Below are 24,676 nucleotides of genomic sequence, written 5' to 3'. Positions count from 1 at the left end.
CTGGCTAATGGTTGAAATGACAAGTTACTATAACACTAGAGAGATTTATGAATTTGCTTTTTCAGGTAAATAGACCACTGTGTTAAAATTTGTCTTGTCAGACAGACTGTCTTAAAAATAAAGCAAGATAAACAAAATAAAGTATTAAAAAGAAGAAAGCACTTTGTAAAATTACATGTCTTAGTATGGAAAAATACTCAGGCATGATCACATACCCAGGTAATGGCTCCAGGGGGAATTCTCTTACAGCAACTTGCAGAAATGGGTCTCAGTTTGCCAGAAGGACTCTGTGATTCATTACAGCACATCTTCCTTATTCACCTTCAGGTGAAACAGGCCCGAGGATCTTTGCCCAGGTTCCAGGGGACAGGAGCACTGCTTGCAGAAATCAGCACACACAAAATGAGGTGCAGGCCAGTCCAGGATGGAACTGCACAGCCCATCCCTGCTAGGGAGGACTGCTCACCCCAGGTCAGCTTTGCACCACAGCCACATCACTGCTTAGTCTGCAGGTGAGGAAGAGGATGCTTTCCCTGTTTGTTAGGCTTTTCACCTTATGGCAATAAAGGAAGAGTGGTCAGAGGAGTTCCTAAGGAACTAGATGGAGACATTCCAAATAAAGCAACTGAATAGGTGAAATAGATAATGAAAAGGCTCCTGTAACTTGCCAGTAGCTTTATTAAAAAAGTGCGTGGGATAATTATTAGGAGAAGAGCAGAGAAAACCCTTTGAAAACTGCTGTTCCGGAGCAGGAAAGCTTATGTGGAACTCCAATCACTCTGAAACATGATAAGATGTAAGTGAAAGTTTCTTACAAGTCAAAAACATTTTATTTCTAAAGCAAAACCTTTTTGTATCCATTAGAAGAAAATGCACCAGATCCAGAAGCAAAGAATTCAGTTTTGAATTAAGCAAAACACTTCATTTGGAACTAGAAATCATTTTCCTCCAAAATATTTCTCTTCAGCAACAAAATTAAAAAGCAAAACAAAAAATAGCCTGATTATTCACACAACTTTAACCGTAGAGGAATTTAACTGTGTCAAGCAGCAGAACATAACAGAGCTGAATTCAAAGCATTAAGGATGTGGAATTAACACAAAGAGTTAGCTTTGCCATAATTGGCATCATCTCATTAGAAAGTCATATTCTTTTGCCAATGCCTTGCTTACTTCTACTTCGTATTTGCTTTCAGTTTTGAGTCTGTGACATCTGGAGGTCTTTCCCATATATGTAGCACTTAGCGACCAAAAGATTTACTAATTGCATGAAAGCCTGTGATTCAGACTCAAATATTCTTACTCACACTAAGCTATTCATAAGATTTTGCTCAGAAGGAAACAGTAGTTATAGTGCCTAGGTGAGGGAACAAGAGATTTTCAAACCTGTCCACAGCATGTATGAATGCACGCTGGCTTCTCGTGGATGGGCAAATGAGAAATGTTTGATATAATTCACATTCCTCTTAATTTCAAAATCACTCTCACAGCTTGACAAGAGAAGCTGACAGAAGCTTCTCACTGTGTAATGGTAAGAGAAATACTGGTTTGACTCCTCTGTTAAAATGGGAGTAATTATGTAATGATCTTGAGTCCTATTCCTGTAAGACATGAACAAACAGTAATGAGTGCTACTTTCCTAGTAAGGTGTGATTAAAAGAGCATGAAGAGGGCTATTTAAATAATAACGGTCCCCTAGAAACACTTAAGTGGAGAGAATGAATTACACGAAGATGGGGGGGAGATCTTTTGTTGTTACAGGGTTACGTGTAGTCCCTACAAACCTTATCCCATAACACAGTTAGGCTCCAGATCCTCAAAAAGCTTTGCTTTGTTTACGGTTATTATAGAATAGTAGCAGTTCCACAGCCCAAAGCTGACTCATGTAGGCACACCTAATGACCACACTGAGATTACTTGCCTGAGTAAGCCTCCAAAAAAATGGTGTCCACCAATCAACTCCTAAAATATCCCCACTTTCAAAAAAGGTTACTTCCAAAGAGCGCAGAGCACACATTACACTGGCCCCAGTAAGAGGTCGATGTGTCTGACAACTGCCATGGAAAGAGATGGAAAGGTCAGAAGTTACTTGGCACTAGAAATGCTCAAACATCCAACTTAATGTGCCACATCCTCAAAACCCACAGAGGAATTCATTTGTGCACCTTACCCATGCACAGAGATGTGCTTGGAGCACAGGTTTCCGAGAACAATGAAACATCTGACTAGAAAACACTATAATGAGCAACAGATGTAGAAGAGTAACAGGAAATTAAGATGTTCTTTCGGAATGTGAGAATAAATGGGGCTTTACGCAATAAATAATCATAATGCAACCACTCATTTCTGTGAAACAGCCTCTAATTATAAAACATTTAAGCAAGAAGCAGTTCAGAGAAAAGCAAAAAACAACACAGCCAGACAAAGAGTGGATCCACTGAGGAACAAAGAGCCTGTGTCTACTCTTGTTGGAACTCTGTCAGCCTGACAAGAGAGCAGCAGTACCTGTCATCATGAAGACTGGGGTTCTCCTGCATAAGACTGAGGATCCACTGGTTGAGATTGTTTCACATCCTTCACTAATGTTGTCATTTTCCTCCTCTGCACTTCATTCAGCCAGTTTCCTCATAAGCTGGATGCCTCTCCTGTAAACTGGCAGCAGACAGAAGTCCCCAGACTTCACCTAAATCCTCTCCCTTCCACTATAAAATATGAACAACTTGTCTCCTTAATACTAAGTGGTACCCAAGAAGAGGCGAGGCAAAGGAGCTCAGAAGGAGAAAGAATATAGGTGGACACTGAACAGAAAACCACAGCGTGTCTCAGGAAAGAACTGTGTTTTCCAGTCATAGTGCTCAGTTCCTTCTGGCTGCCGTCATGCTGCTGCAGAACCACCTGAATTACTTCTAAATTTGGCTGCTGGCATCAGCCCAGTTGCAACGCATACATCTCTCTAAAATAGCTGTAAAGTCATTCAAAAGGTTGGAGAACTCAGCTCACTCTTGAGTTCTGTGTAGACACAGCTAGACCCAACACAGCAGTAGTGCAGTGTTTGGGGTTACTCTTGAATGTCATGAGCAGTGGCTTTGATAATTGGGTGTGAATAACATCAAATTTGGAGGAGCAGGAGATACAGCAGAAGGCTTCAATGGCTTGCAGATGTCCCTTTCAACCTTATTTTTTACTATGATTCTAGGTTACAGAGATCAACACAGAGCTAAGAGCTTCCCCTTCGGGTTGTGATAACCACCAACAGTGTAGCTGCTTTTCCTGGCAAACTGAAAGTTGGCTGGACAAACTAGGTCTACCCTCTGATTATTTGCTACGTTGCAATCCCATTTCACTTAAGTACACTAATTGCATGATCTGGGCATGTGGGAAACACTAGTTCTGTGCCTAATGACACTGAGATAATTGGCTGGCATATGGCACCATAAAGGCTGATCCTGGGAGCATGAAAGTGCTATCTATTACCTCCCAGAACTGGGTGTTAGCAAAGAATAGCAGCATTGCTTTCAGAATACCAGTTGTCTAAATAGGAAGCCTTAGAACTCTTCTGTGCATGAAATGTCCACAGCTGCACAACATTTATTTGAAAGCAGCACTTTAAGCTTTTGCAGCCTCTGTTCAACTGAATGATTTGGTATGGATAGTTCAGAGGTAAGCAACAGCAGCAGCCCTTAGGGGGGGGTGAAAGAAATCTGTAGCCCAAATAGTGTTTTACTGGGGAAAGGAAAGCTCAAGAAATGTGATAAATGTAACTCAGCGAAGGTATTGTTATCTGTTGAATTATATGCTGTAGAGAATTCTCCCAGAATGTGTTTATTGCTCAGAAAATAATAAGAAATAAATTTAAGATAAACATTTGCTGCAGTGAAATATGCTGGGAGTCCACTGAGAAATCAACTCATCTGAATGCAGAACAGAATAATGTGACACAGTGTTGACAAAGCATTATATAAACAACCCACCTAAAGTAAACGAATGTTAATTTTCAGGATATACTGTACTGTACAACTTGCAAACAGTTTGTCAAAAAAAAGATCTGTTTCTTTTGCTACAAGACATTCCAGGAGCTGGGAGAAAAGAAAGAGAAAAGAGAAAAAAACATGGATTCAATCCTGGTACAATTGAAATATGTGAATGCGTATTGCAGACTACACACTAAGCATATTCAGTGGCTCTTCAGCATCCTTGTTGCTTTTTTTTTTTCCCCCCCCAAAACAATACAGACAGATGAGCAAGTTTAGAATGACAGCACATATTGGTTTGATGATTCAGAATGCAGAAGGACTAAGCCCATCTCCAAATCCAATTTTATTCTCAGGGAGCATTGTTTTTACAACACCAGAAAGTATTATCTATTAAGCCCTCCGCTCATCAGTACTGTTAATTCATTGCATGAATAATGAATTTGCATTCTTATCTGAAAGCAAAACTGAGAAAGAAAGGGAATTAAATCATAGAAGGAAACCTGTGCACACAAGGTGCTGAGAGCTTGCCACTGCTCTGATCGGATACAACCCTGCTCCCTCCTCTCCTGGGGTCTGCAGGGCAGGAGCTGCACGTTTCAGAGCTGCTGCTGGCTGTAAGCCCTGCTGCAGTTACTTCCACAGTTTCAGCACCTTCAGTTACCCCCCATCAAGCCACCTGCACAACAGCCAAATGCCACAAGCACTTTGTGCAATGCTGGAGACACACAGATCTGTACAATAACAAAACTACAGGCAAAAAAATGTCATGACAGAGCAGCTTTCCATGCCCCTCTCAGTCAACGGCGCTGCTTTTGAATGAGGTGACTGATGCTCAGCTCAGTTTCTAAGCTGCCTGCCTTGACACCCATTTCTGCCAAGAAGGCCGTGCTGCCGTCACACACGATAGATTCTGGGCACAAAATGTCAGTGGCTGTGGTCCTGACCTTCCCAGTGACATCTGCTCCACACAGGCTGCTGCTCTGCGCCAGCTCTGCAGTGTCACATGCCTATTTATAGTTTGTATCATGCACCTCTTGGCACGCCTGCGGCCGAGGCCTGGGGTGCTGGCGTGGGATCAGAGCAGCCCAGGGTCTCCTGACTGCCCTCACCATCTTCAGGCTGCCACTTTACCTCCCCCCATACCTCCTCCCTGGGGCTCCCCCAGAGGACAGCCACCCCCCCGGCCAGCTTTCCTTTCCTCATACCCAAAGAAAGGACTCCCTCTGCTCAGTATGGAGCTTCTTGCAGCTGTGTTTAGGAGCAGAAGACTACTAGTAAGTGTTTCTACCCTGTTTTAAGATACTCCCACAATATTTGGGACCAGACAAATCATATTCATTGTATGCTGACGACTTGGCCAGAAGGATCCTCATCTTCTGCCACGTGACAAGCCTATAGCTTCATTGCTTCACTGTGATAAAGATCGTTTCAGAGAGGAAATCATTCAGTCCAGGAACAGCATATCCACAGATGGCAGTGCTCCTCTTCCACTGACTCAGGTAGTCTGAGCCTGTATTAGTTCTGTGCATGTATATTTATGTTGTGGAAAGATAGAGGGGATATAAAAAGGACTATTTCATATGAAGAAAAGCCGCCTGCCTGCTTTGTCCGCGATGTGGTCATTTGTCATCCACTAGATATTACATCCTGCCCAAGGAAAAATGTCACGAATATGGGAAATTTTCAGACCAAATGCTTGATGTGCTGGGATAGAGAGAGGGAGTGAAAATAAACCATATGATTTCATTAAACACACACACCACGTTATAAAAGATGGTGAAAAATTATCAAAAATGATCATGAATCCATCATCTCAGTAACGTTCCATTACTGTGCCCTGAGAGCATACCCACAGGAACTGGTTGCATCTTTCTTTTGCTATTTCTCAGCAGAAGCTGTAGGACAGAGGTTCAATGAGATACCGTGGTATTCTATGAAGATTTATAAGGAAAAGCTGTTTTTTTTCCCCTTTTTTGTTTGGTGAGTAGGGTTTTTAGAAGACTCATAAGATTTATCTGTCAACTAATTTTAATGATTACATGTTTCTGGGGGAAAATGAAAAGCCATTACTTCTGCCAGTGAGCATGCTCAAATTCTACGTTAATGAAAAAAGCACCAATATGTCTTTGTAAATATTTGCTATATCTGATGATTACAGCATTAGCATCATTTTTATATCCATGAAATAAATCATAAATAAAACCCCACGAGTCTCATTTGCAGTCTGAAATGGATAACTAGAATAAGTCTGACAATAAAATAAAAAGCAAATGATACCAGGTAGAAAAAAGCCACGCAGCTGGGAATTAGAAATTATAGTGCCACAGACTGTGTAAATCAGATGAAATGTAAACACATTTAAATAGATTAATGGTTGTTGGTTTTTTTGTTTGTTGGTTTTTGTTTTGTTTTTACTTGATCAAAGCCAACAGATTTGGGTCATATTGATATTTACAGTTGGGGAAAAAAAAGCCAGTAGGGAAGACAAGCTGTACAGTAAAAGCCTAAGCATGAGCACCTGTGTGCCTCTGCTCGTGCCTGGGACCTGGTGGGTTCACTACTTAGAAATGTGCTGGGGAGGACTTTGTCATGCATCACACTGGTATATACAGCTCATCCACTACATGTAAACTCTTCTGGTAGAGATGATGACAGTCAGTGACTGAGTACTAAGCGGCAGTTTTATTTGCAGTGTTTTGCACTCCCCAGACCACATCTAAAATCTGTTTCGATCGAAAAGCTGGAGTAGCCATAAGGCAGTGCCTAATATATAATTAGTGCAACATAAAATGTCTGGGACTAAATTCTCAAGCAATGTAAATCAGCTAAGCTTCAGTGGAGTTTACTGAGATATTCTGTTCATTTATAGAAGCAAGGATCTGGAACATCACACCAATTTCTTCTTGTTTGACTGAAGCTACTCACACTCAGTTCTGTCAACTACCTTCAAATATTTTGATTAAGGTTTTTGTAAGTGCAGAGGAGTGGATGGGCGAGGGAGCCGAGTAAATTATGGATTGTCATTTGGTTTCTGCCAACTTAAATCTGGTTTGGTTCACATGGAGGAGGTTGTTTTGATGATTTCCTAACAGCCCTTCATAAGCCTTAGAAAATAACCATTCAGTTTTTCACTCCTGATTCTTTTTCACCGAGGCAGGATTTGTGCTGGAGGGTGAGAACCCATATACCATATTTCATGTCTAAATATATAAAAGCAGGACCGCGTGGGAATGCCAAGTGGAATGGTGCTTTTACCTTGGTGCTGCCCAGGCAAATCGTGTCCACCAAGTGAACCCCATAAAAACAATGGGGTATTTAGCTCATAGCTGCTCTGCAATCAAGATGCATTCGATGTGCAAACATGCCATGGTTACCAGTATTTACGTACACGCACGCTGCTGGTATGTGAGTGAACTGTGCAGTAATACTTGAGGTTTAACACAAAGAGCATAGAATCATAGAATCGTAGAATCACTAAGGTTGGAAAAGACCTAAAAGATCACCCAGTCCAACCGTTCACCTATTCCCAATAGCTCCCACTAAACCATGTCCCTCAACACAACATCCAGTCTTTCCTTGAACACCCCCAGGGTCAGTGATTCCACCACCTCCCTGGGCATCCATTCCAGTGCCTGACCACCCTTTCTGAAAAGTAATACTTCCTCATGTCCAGCCTGAATCTCCCCTGCCGTAGTTTGAAAAGCACCCACGTGTAACTCCACAATCACTCACCAGTGTTTGTGCAGGTTAAGTGCACAACTGTAACTGGAAGTGCAGAGCATCTTCTTATTTGATGGCTTGAATGACACCATGGCACGTAATTATCAGTACTCAGATCCTCCTTGTTAAGTGTGTGTTAAGAAGCCCTAACAGGGAAAATCCTTGAGTTTTATTCCTCTGCTATGGAAGGAGGGAAGAAGAGACGCGTTTCAACAGACATTATTATAAAGGAGGTAAAGCCTACACACCAGCTTGTAAGTGAGAGTAAGTTTCCTCCACTGATTACAGCAGGTCTGCCACGTCAGTGCCGCTGAGTCACAGCCCCAGATTAATCCCAGAAATGCTCTCTGCAACAGCCAGCAGCAAGGAGGAAGGTCACAGCCAAGGTTACTGTGTCACTCCTTCAGGACAGTGCTCTTGAATAAACCATGAGGATCATTTGTAGCTGTCCTCACCATCTAACTCCTTTCTGTTCACCTCCAGCCTGCTTGGCTGGGGCATGGGGAGGGAAGGCGTTCATCAATAGGAATGGAAATCTGAATTATTCAACCAGCTGAGCTGCATCAGAAGCAAAAGTGAGGTGTAGCTTTTGTACCTGCAACCTTTGCTAACGTAACCCAGCAGTGAAACAAACAAAGCCATCTCTCTCTGCACCCTTAAGAGATTGCTCTGTGCATCCTCTCAAAGGTGCCAGAGGGTAGAAACTCACTCTGCTGCCTTCCAAAGCAGACATAAATCTCTATGGGAGAAGGCTCGTAAAATGAGGCAGCCCGGTCTGAGACAGAGAGAAGAAGATGGAAGCAATACGGATGAAGAAAACTGCCCTCATTGGAACACTTTCTGAGGAAAGGAAGCGGCTTGGAGAACCTCCCCCAAAAATGTCATGCACAAGGGATCAGACAACCTTCCCCCAGCCCTTCTCTGACACAAAGACCTTTCCAAACCTGCAGCCAGGGAACTTCATGCTAACTTTGCCTACAGCTCTTTCTACCCAGCTTCACATTAGATTGCCAGGATCCAAACGAAACCACCTGAATGAAAGAGTTTCTACCCATCAAAAATCATGCTTGTGTTCTATGGCACCAGCTACTGCTTTTTTGCATAAATATTTCTTTTCTAAACATTTACTTCAGGTTTTAAGCTTTCTGAGACTTGTATTTTGGGGATTTTCTCCCACAAGCAGATGCTAATCCATGTCCTTCTCGGGGATCTTTCTTGTAACCCCATTATACTGAGGATGCTGGGGCTGACAGCCTGTTTTTCTGAAAGTTCCAACAAGACATACGAGTTCATAATCACTGATGATATCAAATGCACACAACAGCCTGTGAACATTTACCTTGCAAAGAATTACTCATATATACTCAATGATTTCACATAACTGGTGATCTTTAACAAATCATAAACTGCTGATCTACAGCTACTAATAGGAAGGGCTCAGAGTTGCACCAGGCAGCAAGCTATTCATTAGTAATGTGATAATCAATATAAGTAATACAGGTTTACTTCTCCAACATCAGAAAGGAGAAATTTAAACACAACACTTCTCTATTCCAAAATGAAGAGACACAAAAAGTAAATTACCTCCTTCCCCGTGGTTATTTTAATAGAAAACAAAAGGTTAGAAGTTCAACAAGGGTGGTACATTTAGACATGCTAAAATTGAAGAGAATAACACAATCCCAATAGAAGCTGTAAGATGGCTAGTAATCAGGACTCATGCATTAGTCTTGAGTCTCTAACTAACCTATGACATGAATGTGGTAAAGCCAAGGATCTCTCTGGTCCCTTTGTCTTCAAGATGACACTCCACCATCAGTATCTCCTAAAGACTGCTCCGGAGTTTGCTTTCAAACAGCTCAGGTAGGATTTATGGTGGCCTTTGAGGCTCCTATGAGAACAGCGCTGTGATCCCAACTGTAGAGCCTTGAATTGCTCACATCAGTATTTACTCCATTGATCAGCAAGAAAAGTAATTAAAAACAAAAAGAAGTTCATTTATATCCAAATATTTAGGTGATATACTCAGTTGACATTGATCTTTAGGGTCTGGCAATTAACCAAAAACAGGTTTGAGGACAGAAGAGTGAAACACAAGCCTCATGGCTTTCAGTTCTGTGCCTTATTTTCCTAGATCACACTGGTCTCCAGAAAATGCAGTAGTTTAATGGACAAAAAAAGCATGAAAATAAACTGTTCATTTTTTCAACTATCTTCTGTGTGAATGATTCTTAAAGAGGGGGAAGAGATGAGATAATTTTCAATAATACTAAAAAGGAAAAAGCCTATTTAGCATTTTTTAATGCCAGCCTCATTACAGAATCTCAGAGCTTGGCATCTTCACAAACAAGCTTTAGGAGCGTGTGAGCTTTGTCCTGTGCATCCAATATTGGCAAAGATTTATAGCACAGATAAGACAATATTATGCAAAGCAAGCCCAATTGTTATGAGACTCAATCTTTTCTTCACAAAACAATCCTGCAGTTAAAGCAGAAAGTAAATGCCAATGTATCTTTTCAAAGCAGTATATTCAATTATAACTTTAAGTGCTATTCATCAAAGAGGTAGTTGCTTTTTTACTGTGCCCAAAGGAAGTTGCAATTCAAGTACATTAAGCAATGGAGTTTTTGATAATGCAGTGAATTGATGGCACTGCAACTTCACTGTAGCTGGAATGCTTATTAAATAATACCTGTGGAAGTCCCTATCATCAAGAAGTAAGTGAAAGTAAGGTAGAAGTAAAAGGTATTCACAGAAATTAAGTGCTGTAGTCTATACAGAGCTTAAATTTTCTTTCTCATAACACTCTCTAGGACAAATTCAATTTTTATGGCATTCAAGCTTTTAAAATGCCTGTTGTCATGAAATATAATCCAGAAAAGCTGGAAAGATGACTTTTTAGGATGCAACTTCACTGCTAAGTCCTCAAGAAAGGACCAGCACATGTTAGTAAACATCATGGTTCTGGCACTGTCCATCCATGATTTTAATTGATTTCAATTGATTCAGAATACTGAATAACAGTCTGAATTTGGAAATCCTGGCTATCAGTTTGAAAGGACATTTTGGCCTAAATCTCAGGGCAGATTTCTTTTTCCACAGCAAATTATTTAGCCCCAAATTCAGTGTTCTAGATTAAAACACAGAATTGAACTAGCTCTACCTTTACACTGCTGTCAGTAACAAAGGAAGGATGTTAACTGTAGGAGACAACTGAAATCTCTACAGAAGTTGTAAGACTAAAAGATGCATCTACAAACCAGCGTTAAAAACATGGAGGCAACTAAAAACTGTATTAGTGGTGACTCTCAAAATCTACAAACTTCACAATGGAAGGAAGGAAGGAAGGAAGGAAGGAAGGAAGGAAGGAAGGAAGGAAGGAAGGAAGGAAGGAAGGAAGGAAGGAAGGAAGGAAGGAAGGAAGGAAGGAAGGAAGGAAGGAAGGAAGGAAGGAAGGAAGGAAGGAAGGAAGGAAGGAAGGAAGGAAGGAAGGAAGGAAGGAAGGAAGGAAGGAAGAGGCTAACTTAGGCAGATCTATTTTCGATGCAATCGGTCATTTCCATTTGAGGATTGCTTGGCCTCTTTATTAGCCATGCATCTAAAAAGTGGGAAAGTCAAAAGAAATATAGAAGCACTAAGAGATTTTCTACAAATACAAAAAAATAACATGTTGTGCAGATCTGTGTGATATTAACTCACAGAGATTCTAATTACTAAAGTAGTGCTGGGCCCTTTGATAAAAATATCTTTTCTAAGTATCACCTTTAACACCTAATAAATCCCGAGCATAAGAAGTACTTTAGTACATGAGAACACATAACCTTTTCCTTTTGACATGAGAGAAGTCTTCACTCAGCAAATTTCTTTTTCTACTGCACCAGAATTGCCACTCTTCAGTTGCCACAAAGAAAAATCAGGTTTGCCATTCTAACATAGGTCAGTGTCCAAATCTATCCAAAATCCCTCTTGAAGAAAGTCAGTAGCAGACATCAACATGAATTAAACTTCTCTATCGGATATTTAGGCCATAGTGTAACAGTATTCTTTAGCCCACATAAAAACATATATATATCTCCAGTTATTCTGAAGAAGAATGAGATTTTGATGCGTCTCCACATTTCATATTGCTGAGCATTAATATGGAAATATAGCATCTGTATACACAGCAAGCTCACTGAATGGCCTGAAAACTGCATACAGTCAATCATTTCTGTTATTCTTTTTTCCCACTTTTCCTCAGCCAGTCTCATTCGTTAATCCAACTGTGGCATTGCAGGACAAGATGGACAGACTTTAGAACATCAGTTGTAAATAGCCTCGAGGACAACGGATTGCAATCTGGATGTTGAGCACTGAGCTTCAGTCAATCCTAAAATGAGTCATACATGTGTTTTGCAGAGCTGATGCGAGCTAATTTCTTTCTTTTTACTTTTTTCTCCCAACATTCTCGTATCACCTCTCACAAAATCTATGGAAGTTTAAAAAAAAAAATCTATATTGTCCAGGAAACACTTTATTTGCCTTTTTAAAACTTTTATCTTTTGAAACACTGAAAAGGTAACATTTAAATTTTAGCATTTGAGGAAAAATCAGTCTTAGCCTGACAAGTTCTCAAGAGTGAAAGTGTGAAAATTGTACCTACAGATCTGTGTCCCACATGTCATTCCCCACAAGCAAATACTGAGTTTACTTCACAGCAATCCATCTCTAGTTTTCAGATGCAGACAACAGAATGACTTTGGTTCATAGGTGACAGTTGATGTTTTCACAGAGTTGCAAAGCTGAAAATCCCAGACCTCTCCCCAATCCTCTCAACCGTGCAACTTTCTCTAGGCAGTTTAATTTATATGGATTCCCTAAAATGTGTGGACAATTAGGGAATTAAAAAACAGTGTTTGGAGGAAAGGAATCCACGTCCCTCACAGCAGGCTGATTTTTTTTTTCCAGTCAGCTACTCCAGCTGCACATCTGTTATCATGCATTTCATGTCAAACCTGTTCTCAGAACCATCGGCACAGAAGGACGTGACAGACTCAAGTGGGTGAAATGAATAAGGAGTGACATTTGGGACATTAATAACGCTAGCTGGAGAGATTAATCATGGACTCTGACCCCTGCTACTCTATCCAGTGACTGTTTCCATGCCTAGAAGTGGAACTAATGCTTTTGCAACTCTGATGGACAGAAGAAGAGCTGCAGGATCATAGCGATAGGTACCTGAAGGCTTGTTTGCCTAAAGGCTTCTTCATTTTCTGTCACATTTTGATTCAGTAAAATACTCCACTCCTCCCTCCAGGCTCTCTTTGATATTGTATGTACCTTTAATACTGCAGTTACCTTTGGTAATCTCTCCAGACTAGTACAATACAATATCACTTCAAGACTTGAATTCTGGTTTAGTAGTCATCTCTCTGCATCTCACTGGGTCTGTTTGTCAGATAAAGTTACTCCGTCTGAGAATTCCCAAAGCAGGAAATTAATAGAACATCTGCCTACTCATCATCCCTTCACTGTACAAAATTCATCTTTATAAGCCTCCCTTCAAAAGCAGTGTAATCTGATTATAAGCATCTAATGACATTTTATCTCCTGAATAGGTTGAACAATACCCTTTTTCTTCCCCAAGTCTGGGCCATGACAAAATTCAGACTGGAAAGAATGAGTCTATAACAAAATTAAAAATCAAAACCCTAAAAAGTCAATTCATATTTTATTAGAAGGCAGGGATGGGGTTCTGCCATCCTGTTGTGGACGTACAATACCCCACTCTGTGTGAAGCCCTGCTTACAGCATCAGGACTTCCCGAGGACGAAGGCACCAGGTAGCCTGAGTCACAGCAACTCAGTCTGACTGAAACTGAAAAATGCATTAGAAATGTAGCAAGTTATTCCTGCAGCCATCTTCTGGAAAGAGTGACTAACTTAGGAATTTCTCAACATTCTGTAATATAATCCAATCATCTGAAATTAATTCATCTGAAATGTCTAGAAATTCTCTGTGCTTCAGAAAAAATGAGCTAAACATTCAGACGCATGCATTTTTCCTTTGCATCTTGCCTTCCTTTTCTTTCCTGCATTTCAGTTTGCTTTCCACTCATTTCCTCCTTCTGCCATGCAATATTAGTGAGTTACCTTTGGCTGCTACCTTCTTTCTGAAAAGGTTTCACGAGAAAAGTTTGCAGTGCTACAATTAAGTCAAACCAGTACAGGATCACTTCTGATTTTCAACAAGCTGCCAGCTTTTTTTCTCATCACTTTTTTCCCCCCCTTTGTCCAATTAATGAAAGACAAGTATTTGTTTGATCAGTATGGAGAAATACATTTCACTTTGCAATTCATGTGTTTTCATGCATGTGTTTTCTAAAAATCACTCTGCTGAATCAAATTCACATCCGAATGACAGTGAGCAATTGCACAGTTATTGAAGAGGAGTTCATTTTCAGTTCATTTTCTGTAACCATTCTGTATATTAAAAACAAAGTCTTTTACTATAAGAGATTTAAAAGAAAAAAAATAATTAGAAATATATTCTGAAAAAAAAAAAAAAGGTACAGAATATTAATGGAGACTCCTTCATCATCTTAATAGATCTTTACATGTAGTCTCCAGGGTGGATTTCTCACATTGCAGCTCTGGATGCCTTAATGTAAAACTAACATCGTTACAACAAAGTATTGCCGTTCCTCATTCACTTCTCAGCAGACTCGGCTTTCTCATCGCATTTTCAGGCATGGATTTGTGCACACTGGACTGCTGAACTACTTCTCTGTCTGTCTCATCTGGCACATCTTGCCTTTCAAATGGGATCGTATCTACAAACTGGCAGAACTGCTCATAAAGCGAATTGCAGAGCACATCAGTAAGATGAAGGGCAGAGCTTATAGCCTTCTGAAAACATTTATTATATATGAATTAACTGCAACTGTTTTCATTCTGGGGAGATGCGGCTAGCAGCACTGTGAAACCTAATTAACTATTTGCTTTACTGATATTGGCTGACAAATACACTTGACAGGGCACAGTTATTTACCAGATTGAAAGAATTGCCTCATTACTTTCCTGCCCTCTGGTTGTTATGCTACAGGAAAGAGATAACACCTACTCTGTAACACTGGATGTTTCAAGAAGACTGAAGTATCCACTCTGATTTACCTTCTCTTTAAATAAAATGGTCTTCATCTTTCTAATCTTTCCTCACACCGAAGGCTCATCATTTTCATCAACAGGCTGTGGAATCCTCTTCAGTTTGCTCTATCTTCCATCACTGAGAGTTACCAAGATAACGTAATATCCACAGGGCAGAAGTCTCATCATTTCCCAATGAGCTATTTAATCTCTTGAATATTACCTCCCATTCTTTTGTTTTCTGTTTATCTTTACAGGCTGAGCAGAGCTTATCCTTCCGGGAATTCTTTCCCCGTGCTAGAGGGGTAATTTGAAACCTGGATCCAGCATAATGCCAGAATGAAGGCTAAGAAACAATTTTTCTGACTGCTATTTGAGTTGTCACGTACACGGAACTGGAGCTCATGTTCTTACAGTTTTCTTGCTCACTCCTAATTGCAACCTATGGGAGGAGCGGTGGGAGTCCCAGGGAAGGATGGAAAGAAAGAAAGATAGATGAAGAGACTTCCCAAAAAAGCCTAAATGGGAAACGTTGCTCGAACTGAAATCAGCAGTAATTTGCTTGAGAACCAGAGTTTAGCCTGCTTATTTCCTTCTCTTCAAAGTCAGATGGACAGCCTCGTGTCAAAAAGCTAAGACAAATGCTGTCACCCTGCCTTTGCCTGGCCCCATCACCCTCCATGCCCACACACACGCAGTGACTGACCGTATGTGAATTATCAGACTGTGGAGTCGCTCAAATGTGACCACCGTTTCCCACAACAAGCTCCTGAAATAAAGAAAATCCATCAGCTCCTTTCATCGTGCTTTTCTGCAGGGCAACAACAACAACAACAACAACAAAAGCCAGAAGTCTTGGCTGCTGTTAGGCAGGCTAGAACGGCAATGTTGTATTTTTTAAGATACAACAAATAACTCTCAAGGAGTTGACTGCAAGCTTTTAAATGTCCTTCTGCATTTGGATTAGGAAAAAAAAAGTATTTTAAGCACTCTGTGAAGTTTCATTGAAGGTTTGACCATTCACTCTTAACACTGTAAAACTCCCTCTTTAAAATCTGAAGGAAGTTTACTTTCTTCTTTTCCATAAATAATACCTTTTAAAGATTTATGCCTGTGTGGAATGAGTTCAGTATTTGAAGTGAGTAAACACTTGTTCATAATCCGAGAAGTGCCAAACAACAACATATTTCCCCTCAAATTTATTTCTGTTACATAGCATTAGGACTAAGTGAAAAACATCCAGAGGGACTTATTTGCATGACATTTTACTAGACTACCAGTAGATGGAGGAGATTTACATATGCACAGGTATATATATATAAATTTGCTTATCAGGTGAGAAAAGACTAATCAAATACTTTTAATTCTTAAAAATAAATTAAAATCAAGGGAAAAGTGATCTATCAAATTTAACAAAGTGTTTAGCTGATGTTCAGAGGTACATTATATCAAAAGTGAATTTCAGGTCATTTTAAGAAGCTTCAATGGAGCAGCAAACCTGCTGCTGATTATCCCCAAACTAACAAAAAAGAGGATTGGAATGTTAAACATAACAAACAAAGCCAAGGATAAATTCGAGTTTAGGCAAGGTCATACTAACTAAAATGCAACACTTCCTTGCAAATGTATTTTTCCAGAAAGGGCAACTTCCCTTCTGCAAGGTCTGTAGCTTATTATTCTCTATGATGATTCACACTGCACAATAACATTCCTATTTGAAAAACAGAACCAGTGTAATTTTAAAACAAGCACATATTTCCATCCAGGACGCTGTAAGTTCAAGTAGATGAGCTGTTGGAGCCTTTGAAGATCTCTATAGTTGCTTTGTCTGATAATCTACTCGGTTGTCTAGGTTCTCCTTTTCCATTACTGCTGTACCCTTTTGATAGGATACCAATATCCCACCACTGGATCTTTATAAGACTCCCTCCGCAGCCTGTGGTGTATGTTCAGTCCTTGCCAAAGTCAAAAAGCAGGCAATAATAACAACAATAGTACTAATGGAACTATTCAGCTGTGCTGGCAAACTTTCAAAACTCAGCTTCCCAAATAGTATAGCTTGGGAAGCAGTGATAAGACCCAGGCAGCAAACAGATGCTAAACAAATGGCTCAGGAATGGCAACATGAAGTGACAATTCAAGCTAACTTGAGATTATTTTATCTCTCTGTACTGTGAAAAATAATACGTCACTGCTGTTATTAGTAAGTGACAGAATGAGGTGCTGTGGTCTCCCATGCAAGAATAAGTAGCTCAGAGAAAACAAATTTGTTGCATTGGACACGTTATTTGCACGGGTTTCTTCCATTTCTTACCAAGGATAGTGTTAATCAGCTAGAGGTTTTGAGTATTCACCAAGCTGAATCCATAGCAGGAAAAAAAACAAAAATGAGGCCATGTGCTGTCTGCAAAACAAGCTTTAGTGTGGTTTAGAAACGCTCAGCGTGAAGGAAGACTGTTAGCTCATTCCAAGGACAAGATGGAAAACAGCCTTAAGGTGTCTTCAGTCACAACCATTAGTTTCGCTGAGGACTAAATAAATAATGAGAACATTTCTAAGAAGGTGTCCTGGAAGATTTCTCACACTTGCTGTGCAAAGAAGCTACCAGGAGATAACTCTATGTGGACCCAGTTCCAGTCTAGTCCCACAGCTACATTTAGACCTGATACATTACCACTGCACACTTCCCCTAACAGCTCTGCTTCAAAGACACCCACGTTTAAGAGTGAATCACTTCTAGCTGGAAGAGCGTTCAAACAGCAGTCACTCATTTGCTTGGTCATTCTTTCGCTTTGTGAGACTGGTGGTTAATGTTGCCAAAGAGGTGTCCTTGGAGATGGAAGGTTCTTGCCTTTCCCAATATATTTTTGCCACTATTTCCTCACATTAACTTAGAAGAGCCCTCTGTAAAACACAGGCCATAGCACTGAAGGTAAGTTGGAATAAAATTGTTTTTAAAAACAAATATATAAGCATATATATATATATATATAAGTATGTATATATTTAAAGTTAAAATATTTTAAACCTTTGAAGCAGGCAGAACACATCACATCTCCATGTGTTAGCAAGCCAAGATTACTTCTGTGTTTCTTCTTGCATTGCAAAGTCCTCTACAAAGACTTTTAAACATACCCACACAGATGTCTCTATAGCTTGGTTGTTCTGCAAAACACAATTTTTGGCTGTTTTTCAGCCTGAATTTACACTGTGACATTGGTGACAGTCAGTCACCTGCACATCCCTATGTTTGAAGTGCCCTCAGCATTCAAGGCAACAAGTTGGTAATGCGAGGCTTAAAGAAGACCCCCATGCTTCTGAAGGCAGAGGTTATGAGGCTTTGTGAAACAACATGGGATGCCTGTCAATACTGACATGGGAACATGTCAATAACTACGTCAAGTCCTCTGTCTGAGGACTGTGTCACATTAATTGGTGGAGATGGGAGATATGCTTCCAGACCCTTTGGATTCAATGCACCTAACACATGTGATGCTGGTTCTTCTCATCAAGTAATAAGTTCTCTACTTCTCAGTGAGTCCAACTCCAATTCAGTTTCACCAGAAAACTAGCAACCTGCATTATTCCAGAGAAATACTCATGGGGTGGGGAAACATGGCTGAACTGAAACAGAGATTATTAAATTCCTGCTACACAGTTATGGCTGTTCAAGTGCCTTCTTCCTCAAAATGTTTGTTAGACACCTTATCAGAAGAGTCGTGCCTAACAGTACAATTAGACTAACTTCACTGACGTCTTTCCTCTTTCTTTTAATACGAATTCAGTGGCAATTGAAAGACTCAAAAATGCAGATGTCATTTTTTAGTGTATTAAAATACATAATTTCTAAATTTTAGTAATTTTCTTTCCAATCAAAAATATAAAATTCTCGTGTTTCTCATTGAGTTCATGCTTTCCTTTATATTCTATACCTGTTCTTCTAGTTGAGATCCTTCTACAGAAAGAAACCTATCATATGCTCATAAAACATGATGTTTGGGGAACAAGTCTGCAATTCTGTCAAAGATTTGCTGTACCTGTGTGCATATGATGCTTTGAAGGAAGAAGGAATATCCTAATGACATCCTTTCAAACAACACCTCGCCAAAGAAATGTGAATTTGCTCTTATTACAGCAAAACAGTTTTCCAAGAATGGAAGGTTACATATAGGCAGACATCTCAAGGAGCGTGTCAGACAATGCTAGTCATTCTTTCCCATTTCCTCCAACACATGCAACTTCACCAGTTACAAGTCCCCCGTCCACTCTCAATATATGGAAATCCAGATGTTACCCACTGAAATGTAAAGCTACAGAGACTGGAGACATTTTTTCCCACCCACACCTTTTTCAGTTGCAACCACTGTGTGCAGGTCTACAGACGCTGTGAAAGGCTTCTCAGAGCTACCCATGTTTCCACCGCTGGATTAATAAGGAGCAACTCACAACTGTCCAGCTCCACATGGCACAGGAGTGCACTTTTTCTAGTGATGTGACCAACTGCCTGCAGGTTCCAGACACCACTGAGATTCTGCACCACCTTCTGTCATTTTTCAACTGTCCAGAATCAGCCGCAAACCACTTGGGCCCCATCTCCAACTCCAACTCCTGCACAACTCTTCTATGAATGTTTTAATAATGTTTGAGCACTGAAGTGTAATAAAGCTGCAATTCAGAAATATCTTCATATTTATTCTTTATACTACAATATATAATATATGCCATATATATGTACATAATATAATAGCTACTATATATTTATACCTTCTAAGTGAAGGTTACAGGATAAACAATGATGAAGCGAATACAACTTTAATTATACTTTCCTTCCAAAATGTTTCAGTTCTAAATTCAGATTAGAGCAGTGTCAAGGCTATGCTGAATATAGGGCTGCATACTGCTCTATGTAGAGATAAAAAGATGAGAGCTGATGCTTATTGGCATTGGTCTCCCGTTGTTTTTCAAAGCATAGTGCTGGCCTGCTCATAAGATCACACAGAAGAATAACTGGGGTGCTGCACTCTCAGTATTCTCACCCAGCTGAGAACAGGAGTGAAATGAAACTGTACTGAATACATGGGTTAGGAGTGCTTGTTACGAAAGCCCTGAGAAAAATGAGAGAGCATCTCTGCCATCACCAAACTTCAAGTTTGATCCCAAAAGAGTCAAAACCTTCACGTATTTGACGATTTTCATCACAAAAAATGCTCTGCTTGAATCTGTTGTGTGGTCAGTTAATTCACACCTCACTTTAAAAAGAGGACAGCTGCATTTATTCTACACATCCTCTCAGCTCCACTCTCACATCTTCAGTTTTCAGGTGTTTAACATGAGTTAGCTTCCTTCCAAGCCCTGAAGCTGAATGATTTCCAGCGCTGTGAATGCTGAGGACAGTGCCCTTCAGGCTTTGAAGGACAAGGCTCACACCTTTGGAAGCTGTAGCACTTGTCAGCCTTCCTACCGCTCACCTTGGTAGCTTTAGGACAGGACAAGAAAGAAATTCATCTAATCCAGCATTTAGAATTTTCTGTTCATCAAAGGGCAGCATTTCTAGAGGTAGGAATGGAGATGCCGATTAGTGGTAACTGCTGTCACTTCAGTCCTTGATATCTTGAAGCTCTGTCGATAAACATATTGGTGCTCAAGTTCTTCGTGCCTCATGAGCATTAAAATTGATGCAATAGTATGAATCTGAGCAGGTAGTTCTCTGTTTTTTGTTAGTGCAGAAACTAAACAGAAGATGTGTTTGTTATCACAATCTGAAAACGTTCACCATATCACCGGGGGGAAAAGAATATGTATCACAACTGAAATCTGTAAGAAAGCTGAACTATTTCTATAGCTTAGTCAGTCTAAAGAGAAATTAACAAGCTGTTGCTTTTCAGAGAATAAACATTACAAGAAGGCATTGATTTTCTTTACAAAACAAACCTACTGGTGGCAAAAGATGCTGGACTGACAATAGCTTAGGAGATCCCTCTCATTTATCTGTATGCAACAGTCAGCATTCATAATGCAAATTTTTATTTCATTGCCATGTTGTAGCCTTTACCACATGAACACGCACCAGCAGAAGTAGGACAGCAGCTTAGTCTGTGTCTGCTCACTCCTTGAGCATTCAACATGTTTCATGTCCATAGGGGTTTAACCAGCTTCTGCAATGCCAACCATTTATTTCACAAAACCACAAGACATAAATCACAAAACCACTGTTGATCTGGGCCATGGATTCCACTCACTCCTGCAGCAGGCAGAGGACAAGTATTTCTGTCCTGAATGCAAGGCAAAACTGGGTAAGTTCTTAGTGTACAATCACTAAGTACTGCCAAAATTTAAGTGTTATTAGGTATGTTATGAGATTACTAGGGAAAATAAAATTCAATGTGGATCAGCATCTCTCACTTTTTCTTTCTTTCTTCTACTTGTTTTACTGGTGTTTGTTTCTGTTGTTGTTGCTTGTTTTTTATGTGCATTCTGCTGTGAATTTTCCCAGGAAGAACAAGCAAGAACCACTTTCATCCTATGTATTCATTACTATTAACATCTCTGACCATGGAAAGCAACACCATGAGGTAGATGTAAACAGCTGTGTTTCACAGAGCAGCAAGTCTACTGAAAGCTTTCTGCACCACATGAAGCATCTCTTCTTACACCAAACTTAAAGGAACAGACTTTTATTTTTGCCCCCATTTAAGACATCCTAGTGAATAAAGTAGTAAAAAAAAAAATACCCTGAAAACATGTTTTATGTAAACGTTAGTTTAAAAGATGTTCCAAAGGTATGTAGCTTAATTACACGCACAGCTAAATATGAATACGTTGCAAAGGAGCACAGAAATAAGATGTTTGTACAAGACCAATAACCTGAGAAATAAATCATGAAATCATGATCTAACTACACCACTTCTATTATGTTCAGACAACGGGTTTTTTTTATATCTTAAGGTAAAGCTGTAGGTAGGTGAGAGGAAGTGTAGGTTTAAGTAGCTTACGGATCTGTAAGATTATTAGGAGTAAGCAGCTGTATGGAAAAAAGCACAAACCCAAAAGGATTTCTGACCAGGCATTGGAAATCCAGATTTCCGAAGTCCTGCCCCTACATTTTGTTGAAAAACAAACAAACAAGCAACAACAAAAACCCAAACAACAAAAACGTGCCTCTTCACTACAACTGGGAAAGGAAAAAGAAATCTTTAGAAATGGTCATGTACAATTTTATTCCTGAGAGCTTGAGATCAAGATCAATCTCAAACGGGGTGTATCTCACATGCGTATTCTACATACACATGTCCATCTGTCTGTACAGCCAAGCACATAAGCATCACCAAGTGTAGTCAAACAACGAATCCACACAGTAAACTGAGCTGTAAACAGCTCAAATGTTTTTATGAAGCCTTTGAGAAGCACAGTATGTGCAGGTAAGTGCAGAACAACTGGATGTTTCTACTAGAAAATCTCCACACCAGGAGAATAATTGTTCCTGTGCAAAATTAGTCTAGCATCATCATCCACAGGAGTATAACATTAACTCACATGGAAAAATACACATTCTGAAGCAGGGTCTACATCTCTTCTGACTCATCAGCAAATGGGATAGGATTGGTGGAAGGAGATGCAAACAGCCATTAACTACAGAGAACTGCTCTGTGGTGCTGCTCTACGCACACTTCGACTCAGTTTACAAGTTAAGGAGCAGAGCAAATAACATATAATAAGTATATTAATGTGTGATTCTTTTTCAAACTAATGCATGCACAAAGGAAGACCAAGTTCTTTGCTACTACTTAAGGCTTATTTCCCATTTTTTGTGTTAACACTTGGAAGCCAGCCCGTCAAAATACATCACTGGGTATGTTCCCCTGTGCCTGCAGGGATGGCACGACACAGCAGGGAGCTGCCAATGTTTTCACAACAGGCTCTTGGAGATGTTTTCACCTTAATGTGGGATAAGTACTGTGGTCCAGAGAGTGTTATATCCACCTAAATAAGACATAAAAATCTGGATGACTTCACCTATCGTTTCAGTAAAATACTATACGTCAGTTATAATCTCAAAACAGGCAGGACAACAGGCAAGCAAAATGCATTTGAGGGGGAAAATCATTCATAAATCTTGGATAATCCACTGAGAATTTGCTAATGCAAACACAGAGCTTAATCAGTAGAAATCAAAAAGGAAGACTCTCTGGTGCAGCAATGAGGAAAGAGGGTTTATAGCTTTCCCGTATTTGATAAGATGATAAAACTTCTTAGTTGTTCCAGTGTAATCCACATTAAAAGTGAGAAATTTCTCCAGAGAAAAAGTCACACTGCTAGGAGATGGCTGATTTCCTCCTGGGACAAATTATCTCACCAAAGATGCCTCATCCACTGCGTTTGATAGCTGTAACAAACTGCCTTAGGATTCCCTCTGTCATTTGCAAGGGAGATATGTGTCTAGTGAGAGATACTGAAGGCTGGAAGCTTTCAGGACTTCAATTATTTTGTTCTCCCACAAAAGAATTCCCCATGCAAAAGCTCACTCCTACACCAACTGCCAAAATAATGTCAGCCATTAGCAAGTTTTTTCTTTCTCTCTCACTTTCCCCCACCTGCCACCAGTGTTGCCTTCTGGTCCGACCACTAAATTGAAGAGAGAGATTAAAACAATTCTTTACTGATTTTAATTGAATTTGAGACACAGCTTAGGCAAAGGGTCCTGAACTAGTCATGGAAACACTGCAACTTAGGATAATTTAAGCAACCACCTTTTGCAACTACCTAGAATATTGAAATCTAAAACTGCCTCAGAGTTGCTACAGCTCATGTATTATAATTGCTTAATGGGAAAATCGATTACCTATGCATTACTTAAAGCACTGGCTCAGAGGGGTCAACTTTTCAGCAGCTGCTGGGATTACTGGTTTGACCAGATAAAAATTGGCATTCAGAAAAAAGAAAAAGAAAAAAAGAAAAAGAAAAAAAGGTGCTTGTGTATATTGTTTTGTTTCTTCCTTCCTTGCTTTGGTATTTCTTAGGGTCATAGAATGGCCTGGGTTGAAAAGGACCACAGAGATCATCTGGTTTCAACCCCCTGCTGTGTGCAGGTCGCCAACCAGCAGCCCAGGCTGCCCAGAGCCACATCCAGCCTGGCCTTGAATGCCTGCAGGGATGGGGCATCCACAGCCTCCTTGGGCAACCTGTGCCAGTGATCCTTGCCTAGGAACTCATGGATATTCAACCGAAGGGCAAAGTGCGACAGCCTAGATGCAGCAAGTGGCAGTGAATTCCCAAATGTTAGGGTTTCCCACTTGTTTCTTGAGCTCTCCCTTAGAAAAAAAAAGGTTTAAGAGAGACAAACTATTTCAGGTAGTGTGTGTTAGTGGAAGATCAGAGTCATACAGAGATTCAAGACCAATGTTTTTCTTATTTATGCAGTGAATTAGAAAAAAACTGCACACTTAGGAAAGAAGGATGAGGAGGGACAAAGGAATCGGAAATGGCAGGGAAAAGAAAGAGTGGAGAGAAATGTTTTAACACTTGTGTTAACAACTGCTTTCAAGAAATAGAACATCTGCACTAGCATCTGAAAAAAAAACAGATTTGGTTTTACGGCGCAAATAAGAAGGAAAGGACAGAAAGAGATACTCCATAGAGCAGCCTCTGCCTTTGCTAACAGTTATGCCAAGCTCCATCAAAAGAAGGCCCTTTCTGAGCAGCACCAACTGTTTTCATCCAGACTTGGGAAAAGTCTGTTCAGCCATAGAGGAATTGCATGAGTAGCAAACATCCTAGCTTCCTCTCCCTTATGCTACCAACATGAACTCCAAAGTTAATGTCTTTTTCACTAAGGGGGTTAAACTGGCTTCCATGCATCAAA

The 24,676-nt window shown here is 40.1% G+C and overlaps 1 protein-coding gene across 8 annotated transcripts in view; it reads right to left on the bottom strand.

Moving 5' to 3' along the window:
- LOC125695811 (dual specificity Calcium/calmodulin-dependent 3',5'-cyclic nucleotide phosphodiesterase 1C-like) overlaps nt 1–24,676 on the bottom strand; it is a 305,234-nt gene that overhangs the window by 127,995 nt on the left and 152,563 nt on the right. For 2 of the 8 annotated variants that reach the window (XM_048950768.1, XM_048950769.1), the window contains exon 4: nt 15,524–15,586. The exons of 5 other annotated variants lie outside the window; for them this stretch is intronic. In XM_048950768.1, coding sequence (XP_048806725.1) covers nt 15,524–15,586 — 63 coding nt within the window. Of the gene's footprint in view, nt 1–9,440; nt 14,838–15,523; nt 15,587–24,676 lie in introns of those variants that run through there. One more of the 8 variants, XM_048950773.1, reaches the window with a different exon arrangement.

Source organism: Lagopus muta, chromosome 7, assembly GCF_023343835.1.
Source record: "Lagopus muta isolate bLagMut1 chromosome 7, bLagMut1 primary, whole genome shotgun sequence".
NCBI lineage: Eukaryota > Metazoa > Chordata > Aves > Galliformes > Phasianidae > Lagopus > Lagopus muta.
This window is presented reverse-complemented; position numbering and strand designations above follow the sequence as displayed.